Source organism: Diuraphis noxia, unplaced genomic scaffold, assembly GCF_037042655.1.
Source record: "Diuraphis noxia isolate RWA-SAM2 unplaced genomic scaffold, SU_Dnox_SAM2 contig0003, whole genome shotgun sequence".
Lineage (NCBI taxonomy): Eukaryota > Metazoa > Arthropoda > Insecta > Hemiptera > Aphididae > Diuraphis > Diuraphis noxia.
Genome location: NW_028301713.1, coordinates 5,635,461 through 5,644,836, shown reverse-complemented (window position 1 = coordinate 5,644,836; position 9,376 = coordinate 5,635,461). Strand labels below are relative to the sequence as shown.

General features: G+C 30.0%; 1 protein-coding gene across 1 annotated transcript; it reads left to right on the top strand.

The window, feature by feature from the left end:
* Positions 1-5,880: 5,880 nt before the first annotated feature.
* Positions 5,881-6,312, top strand: LOC149056585 (uncharacterized). The gene has a single exon (XM_089223125.1). The coding sequence runs from the start codon at positions 5,881-5,883 to the stop codon at positions 6,310-6,312; it is 432 nt and encodes a 143-aa protein (XP_089079251.1).
* Positions 6,313-9,376: the final 3,064 nt, after the last annotated feature.

Sequence of the window (9,376 nt, the reverse complement as noted above, 5' to 3'; positions counted from 1 at the left end):
TTGATAGTTGTATCCATTGTTTTATTATACATTTAAATTCCTTTAACTAAGGTATTCAATTTATTTTTAATACATATTTTGCATTTCAATTTTAATTATTAATATCAATTTTTAATTATTAATATTATAAGTTTTGCGAAAAATATTTTAATAATTATTGCATTTCAATTGTCTGATCTTTTTGCACATTGTTTTCTTTTTAGTTCATTCTTATTTTTTGACGCTCACCTTATTCGGGTGAGCGTTATGGGCATTTATGATATTTTTATGTAATTGAATGATAGTTTTTCAATTTTCTTTTGAAAAATTTTGCATTTGAGGATTTTATTTCATTTTGTGATCTATTTGTGATTTAATCAATTTACTGATCTTTTTATGTTTAAATACAGTTTACTGATCTTTTTATGTTTAATTACAGTTTACTGATCTTTTTATGTTTAATTACATTTTACTTATATTTTTATGTTAATTACAGTTTACTGATCTTTTTATGTTTAATTACAGTTTACTGATCTTTTTATGTTTAATTACATTTTACTGATATTTTTATGTTTAATTACAGTTTACTGATCTTTTTATGTTTTATTTCATTTTGTGTTCTATTTCTGATTAATTACAGTTTACTGATCTTTTTATGTTTAATTACAGTTTGTGTTCTATTTCTGATTAAGCGAGCGTTTCTGATAAAGTTTACTGTTTGTGATGATTTTCTGATTAAAATCAATCTTGTGATCTTTTACTGATATTTTTAGGAAAAGTGTGCTCAAGTGCCCCCTATACTACTGACGGAAGATCATTATCCTATTTTTAAACAATTATTTTGGGTAATGATTTTCCTTTTCTTATTTGAAGTTCTACTTGATTTTGTTCCGTCGAACCCGGTTGGTTTACATTGATATTTTAAATTTTCTTAAATATACTGGGTTTGGTAGAACATTATACATATAATTTATACATGTTAGTTAATACTAAGGGAATCGTATTGATGAATATAATTAAATTATTACTTCTAAAGATTGTAGTTTGCATTATTCTATACAGTTTAGACATACCAGATACATATAAGTTTACAGGAATGTTTAAGTCAGGTGGAAGATTTAATTTTATCAATTTAATTTCATCTAATAATTGATTTGATGATATTACTAAAGGGTTTAATTTCCCATAAATAGCCGAATGTAAGATTTGAATAATTTTTCCTATTTCTAAAGTATATTGGTTATACTTATATATTTCCTGTTTTTGTGAATATGGAAGTCTATAAGGTATTTGATATGTGGGTTGTGTTGTTCCTAGTGTTCTTCTTTCATGACAGCGTCTGTACATGTAATTTTATCTCCTTCGAGAAAAAAAATATATCAGAAAATTCACTGCATAATTGTTCAATAGCTATTTTTTCTTCAAGATTCATATGATCTGTTTTGAGTAAGTTCTTTAGCAATTGAATCTTATTTTGTTAATTTTTTGTTACTTTATTAGTATGTACAAAATGTTTTATCGATTCTTCATTTATTATTATTATTTCGGGTGATAACTCTATTAGTTTTGGTATCAGTACCACAATTTGATTTTCTGTTGGGTTAATTATACTTTTTTACTTTATTTAATATATTTCCACATATAATTTCATTATTTATATTTTGAGTGTAAACTAGTATACTCTGATGTTCTTGAATTTGTAGATCTGACACATCTACTGGAATAATTGTTTCACATCTAGCTGGAACAGTTGTGACATCATCTAATGTTGATGAGATTTCCCCTTTTCCTACGTCGATGATAATTTGATTCGCCGTTAAAAATGGTTTTCCCAAAATACAATCGCCTAAGATCGAAAAATTTTTCGGAACTACATGAAATTCAATTTCGGAAGTTTGATTCCCACTTATAATTGTTAACTTAGTAAATCCCATAGTTTTAACTGTTTGATCATTTATCCCTTGTAACATGAATATTTTTGTGTCTGATACTTGAACATCATCGTGAAGAGCACCTAGTTTTATTAAATTAAGATCAGCCCCTGTGTCTAAGTAGCTTTACGATCTTTTTTGTAAATCGTGGAATTTTATATCAAACATGATTATCAATTAATTTTATTCTGAATGACAAGGTTCTTGCAGGTTTAAGGCTATTGTTTTTAATGCTTTGATCGATTGGTTGCCCGAGCCACTCGGTCTTGGCCCGTTTCCCGAAAACTGTCCATTGGATTTATGTGTATTTGTTTTTTTCTTTTTGTAACATTCTTCTTCGGAGTGTCCCGGTTTTTTTACAATAAGTACACGTTATCCTTTTAATATCCTTATAATTTGGATTTGTATAAACTTTGGATTGAGCATTTTGCTGGCTTTTATCTTGACCGCGATTTCCATATCTACATTGGTTTGTAAAATCGTTATTACGATTGCAAATTTCGCAATACTTTTGATTGTTATTTCTGCCTTGGTTTCCTCCTTTAAGTATTCGTTGAGTCTCTTTTGATGATTGATAAATTTTTTGCTCTTCAAGACTTACCTTCATTGCATCTTCCAGTGCTTCAAAGTTTCTTGATTTAATCACTGTTCTTAAATGAGGTAATAATCCTTCTACGCACGTCGTTAAAGTAATTTCTTTTATATATGTACGTATTGCTGTGGCATCTGTGGTTGATTTTCCTTTTGTGCTCACGTACATAATTCATTGAGTAGATTTTCAACCTTCGTAGAGTAGTCATGAACTGACTCTCCTTGAGACTGTCTTTTTGATATAAATTCAAGTTGTAAATACCCTGGTGTACGTTTAGCACAAAAATTTGATTCGAGTAAATGTTTAAGTCCTGCTCAATTTTCTACATCGCGATGTTGAGTTATCGCAAAAGCTTTCTTACTTAATTTTGTACGAATAGCTTGTAATAAAACTGGTTTTATGTGGTTATCGACATTAGACATTACGAAATCACATGCACTAAGATAAGGATAGATATTGGCTGAATCTTCACAATTGAAAAAAGGAACCAATTTAATGGCTGTTTCTAATGAAAGAACTGTATTATTCATTTTGGATCGGTATGGTACACGAATTATCCATCACCAAAAATTTTAAACCGAGTAATTCGGTATTTTTATTTAATTGATTTGGTGTGTTTTCTTCACCTATTTGATTCGAAGGAACTGAAGTTGAAATATTTCCCCTAGTATCAGAGAATAATGATTCTACACTTCTAGATTTCCTATGATATCTTTTATTTTTATTTTGGTGTGCTCATGACCTAGTATTTGGGTCAGTATATTTTAAATTATCGACAAAGTTATTTGGTATAGGAGTATTATAATTTATAATCTTTATTTACTGATGTATCTGGGCTCCTATCACTGCTACTATTACCACTACTTGATTGAGTAGACATACATTAAAAGAATTAATTTGTTGTTATAATGTGTAATGAGAACAAAACAAAACGACAATAATAATAAAAAAAAAAATTACAATTATGTTACTATGTCAGTAAGTCAAGATAAAATAAAAAAAAATACTGCAATTTTATTCTATTATTTAAGTTAGTGATAATAATATTATTATAATATAAAATATTTACGTTTTATTTTTTATTTTTACTTACAGTACGACGCGCGACGGTCTTTGTTATTACTCCGAACTGCATAATAATTGATTTCTTTGACAGACTATCTGGATCCCCTGTTAAACTTGCTACGTCTCTCAGTGTTGTTCCCACGTAGTCTTCAAGTTGTTTCGTTTGAAGTTCTACGCTCCGAAACCGGTATGCGCGGAGACCACACTAGTGGGTTTTGTTTGATTTGAACGATTAATTAATTTCTGTTCACTAATTAATCGATGTAGACGAGATGTAGTGTAGCTTATCGTACAAACGTGCGTATTGTTATTGAAAATATACGTTGATTATGTATTTATAATGAGCGAATAAAATTATGGTGATCCCGTTTTTTACGTAGGTGGTATAAAACAAGTAGCACCTCTCACGGTGTATTTGTAGATGCATGTGACGTAAATATTGGGTACTATAGAATCGTTTTCTCACCAATTTTTTAAGTAAAGCACCTCCGCGTGAATATATTCACTCGTGTTCGCTCTTCTTTTTTTATAATAATTATTTGATATATCACTCACTAGACAGAATATTTTTCAAAAGAAATGAAAATGAAAACGGCTACCACTGCCACCAATGTTATGAACGTCACCGTGGATACCTGTGTTGAGAATTTGAGTTGAAATTTATAATCAGTGGGTAGTTCCATACTCACCATTGCTGTCAAAAGCATATAAGGCTCATATTAATGTCGAGTTTTGCAGTTCCGTCAAATCCATTAAGTACATTTGTAAATATGTTAATAAAGGTTATGATTTGGCTGTATTTGAAATACAAAATATAATCAAAAATGACGAAATAGCAAGATACCAGATGGGTAGATATATAAGCAGCAGAGAAGCTATCTGGCGTATTTTCAGTTTTCCGATACACGAAAGATAACCTTCTGTCCAGCATCTTGCAGTACATTTTGAAAACGGTCAACGAGTATATTTTACCGCAGAAAATATTCTCCAAAGAGTATTTGAGACACCGAAAACTAACTGTTAACTGAATTCTTTACATTATGTCAAAAATCTGATGTATTTGGTCAATTTGCAAAAACATTATTATATACCGATGTTCCACGCTATTTTACATGGAATAAAATAGGGAAAAAGTGGTAGTCACGTAAGCAAGGAAAACCACATCCATCGATCCCAGGCATATTTAAAGCTTAGACATTAGGACGACTTTACACTGTACAGTGTACATCCTAAACAACGTGAATGCTTCTTTTTGCGTTTGTTGCTGGTGAATACTCCCGGACCAACATCTTTCAAATATTTGCGAACAGTGAACGATCGAGTGTTCAATACATATCAAGATGCATGTTGCGAGTTGCAACTACTGGAAGCAGACAATCATCGGGACTTGACACTTGCTGATGCAGCGTTGTCACCCACACTGAATAATATTCGTCAACTGTTTGCAATAATTTTGACAAGATTTTTTCTAACACAATCATCGACTATGTGGGAAAAATATAAGAATTATATGACTGAAGATATACTGCATCGAATTAGACGAACAAATCAATGTTCAAATTTAGATTTCACACCAGAGATGTATAATGAAGTGTATTACCGTTGATCGAAGATTTATGTATTTTAATTTCAAATTTGCCACTTAGACACTTAGTCATTATGGAATGCAATCACCTGATCGCCCGGCTGCCAACTTAGTTAGCACTGATTTTCCACGAGAAAAACAGTACAATGACGTTGATTTAGCTACAATTGTGAATAATGAGCCATTACTGGCAGCCGAACAAAAAAATATAATGCTGACCGTTGATGCTGACCAAGGTGGATTTTTTTTTCTTAGACGCACCAGGTGGAACAGGTAAGACATTCTTAATATCATTAATTCTTGTAAAGGCACGTTCCCAACAGAAAATTGCTTTGGCAATTGTAATGCCTGACATTGGTGCAACTTTTTTAGATGGTGGACGAACAGCACATTCAGCATTGAAGTTGCCATTAGACATTCATAACAAATCAAACGCAATGTGTAATATTAAAAAAAAAGCGGAATGGCTACAGTGTTGCAAAAGAGAGCAATAATAATTTGGGATGAGTGTACTATGACTCATAAACATTCACTTGAAGCATTTCATAGAACTATGCAAGATTTGAAAGGCAACAATAAACTTTTCGGTGGTACTGTTTTACTACTGTCTGGTGATTTCCGGCAGACTTACCAGTTATTCCTCACTCTACTTTTGTCGATGAGATCAACGCTGCTTAAAATAATCGTTTTTATGGACAAGTCTTGAGACACTTCGACTGATTATGAATATGAGAGTACAATTGAAAAATGATGCACCGGCACAAGTATTTTCTAAACAATTGCTGGATATTGGAAATGGGGAAATTGAATTGCATAAAAATACACAATACATAAAATTACCAGATATTTTCTGCACTGTTGTTGAAACAAGAAATGAACTAATTGAGAGTGTCTTTCCGGATATATTGAATTATTATTTAGATCACAATTGGCTCTGTGCTATTTTGGCAGCAAGAAACGTTGATGCGAACGAAATTAACTTCCATATACAACAGCTTTTGCACGGTGATTTGATGTCTTTTAAATCAATCGACACAGTTATTGATGAAAACGAAGCCGTAAACTTTCCAATTGAATTTTTGAATTCTCTGGATTTGCCAGGAATGCCACCACACAATCTTCAAATGAAAATTGGTTCACCAAATTATTCTTCTACGTAATTTAAACCCACCTCAATTATGTAACGGTACATAAAGTATATTAGTCATAAAAAAAATGACCGAAAATATCCTCTAAGCAACAATTTTGACGAGAAAATTTAAAGGAGATATCGTCCTGTTGTCACGTATTCCACTGATAGTGTCAGAATATCCAATACCGTTTAAAAGGCTACAATTTGGAAAACACATGTTTCTCACATGGACAGCTGTATGTTGCTGCTCACGTGTAGGAAAAGTATAAAACCTCTTCGTGTTAGTGAACGATGTACACAAAGTAGTACTTAGATAATGTTTAGTTTTAATAATTTAAAATTTAAAAAATTATAGTTCGACGTCAATGTTATCTACCTCATTTAAAACAGTTTATTTTTATATGCTTTTAATGTATATAGAATATTTTGTAAATAAGTAACTGATTACAAACAATAATTTAATATAAGATAAATAAAATGTAAATTCAGAAAGTATATATGTTGGTTTGTGCTTAATTTCAACATTTCGATACTTTACCTATTACTTTTAAATTTTCAATCTCATATGAATGAATCTATTTTAAATTTTTTTAGAAAATATTAATTTGATTGTACAAAAGAATTAGTAAAAAATTGATTAAATATATTATAATTACTGAGCCACAGAAACACGTGGCTGGGTCAGCTAGGATTTATATATAGAAAGTTGTAGCTTTTAAAAATTTGAAGTACAATAATTGGAAGTACGCATTGTGTTATATTTAAATTGAGACAAAAACAATAAATTATGATGGACTTTAAAATAAATTCACTTTCCAAGATATAATTGACATTAGAAGTATAACTTGAAAAATTAAATAAATAATATGCATCATTCTAAAACCCAATATATTCATTATTAGTTATAGAATTTTAAAATTATAAAATAGTTGTATTGTACTTATATTGTACTTTTTTAAACATTTTAAATGTAAAATTTGTTTTTATTATATAAATTTGATAGATTTTATAGATTGAATTTTATAAATTTTAATTTTAATTAAGAAAACGACATTATTAAGAAATATTTTAAAGATTAATATAAATATATGTTAAGACCTGTACATAAATGATAATTATCAGGAAAAAATAAAAGTGGTTTTTCTCCCTCGTCATAAATGTATATATTTTGTTGTAAAACATTGTGGAGCAAAAAAAATCCATTATATTGGTATCTTTAAAAATTCAAAATATTAATGCCATAAACGTGTAAATTAATTTTAACAATAACTTAAAATACATCCATTAAGAGTTGACAAAAATTTAACAATATAACAAGAATCAAGTTTAAATATTTCTTAATCAATTTAATTTATATTTATATTAAAATATTAAGTTTTTATTAAAATAATTCTAATTTATGTAATACATTTGTAAAAAAAGATTCGAAATCATTTTTGGTAACCATTTCTTCACAAAAGTGTGTAACTGGTTTATCTTGAGGGAATTCTGAAAAATAAATTCATATTACATTTTGTGATTGAGTGTATTAGGTTTAACACACTGATTGTTATTATTTTATAAATGACAATATTCACATTTTCAACAATCATAAACCAACAAATAATATTTTAAAATTTATTTGGTACTTTTAGATTATAGAATAAAATACAATTTATAGGTATGAATATTACTAAATTTCTCGATTTTGATAAATTTTATTAAAACACCTGACACTCAAATGATAATGCTCAATACAATATTATGATACTCCGGACTCTACCAGTGGCGTATTTGTTGGAGCGTGATAACCCCCATTTTTTTTTTCAAGAGAAATATTATATTTAATATTTATTCTTGTTAATTACATTAATGATCGCTGTCGCAGAACATAAGCGATAGCTGATAATATAAACAAGATTACTGATTAAAGTCATCGACACGAGAAGCGTCCACTGGCCGCCACGAATCTAGCGCCAGTTCACCGTGGGGGATAGTAATGTTATACATTATGAGCAGTACTGCGACAGCCACGCGCTATGTGGTTTAGAACCCATAGCTATCGGGTAGGGTAGCAGTAGTGTGTCGTGGTAAAGAGGGGTTACTTTTCGTGTCACCAACAGTCGGCAGAGGGAGCATTGCTCTCCCTAAACCCATTCGTTGCCCACTCTAAAAATATTAAAATATTAGATAGTCTTTTAGGTTGGTATGTATTTTATTACTTATATTATTTTATAATATAATGCCCTCGTGTAACGCTACCCCAGCTACACCTAGGGGAAAATCGAATTTCCGGGAAATTTATCAGACCAGGAATTATAAAAAGCTGGTCAGGAATTCACAGGAATTGAATGATAATTATTGGTCCAAAAAATTGCAAAATTCAGATTGGGAGAGGGGTATAATGTATGTATTACATTTACTTTTTAAGAGCATTTTTTTGGCAATGTTTAGTGCATTTTTATGTTTTCAAATCATTTTTATTTAGGAATGGATAAAATTCGATAAAAAATGTAGTTAACATTCATTCTAAAAACATAAAAATAAATATTCATTATGATTTTACTTGGACTTAGCTACTAACCGTGTATTTGAAATTAAGAACCCGTGTATTTTTTAACGTGTACACCGAGCAGTAACTCCGCGCTGCCGGTCACTTTTGTAACACACCCGAGCGAACGTCACCTTCACACGTCATAATATATTGTATCAAGGACTAACTTTTCCTACTAGTCGACATGAGTGATCGCAGTGATCACTGATCGCTGACTCGCTTGCCTAAGCCTGGCCAACACAACCGTAACCATACGGTAATAGTGTAACACCACAAATACTTGTTTATTATTCATCACACGGGATGGCTGGTTTATTAGAAAACATAGCCTGATATCCACCCATCTAATTATTATTTATAAAAAATATTTTTACAGGTTAGCACATTTTAGTAGTTACAAGCACACGAATTTCGTTAGCAAAAATTTATTTTAAAAATTCCAATATTAAGAAAGCCAAATAACATAAAAATTACCTACCAATTGGTACTAAAAAAAATAATAATAATTTTAAGGTTATTTTAATACTAAACATTATAAAATATGATACACCTAACTTAT

What these genes read in the sequence shown, in the direction of transcription:
- LOC149056585 (XM_089223125.1), top strand. Translation starts at nt 5,881, where the DNA reads ATGAGAGTACAATTGAAAAATGATGCACCGGCACAAGTATTTTCTAAA.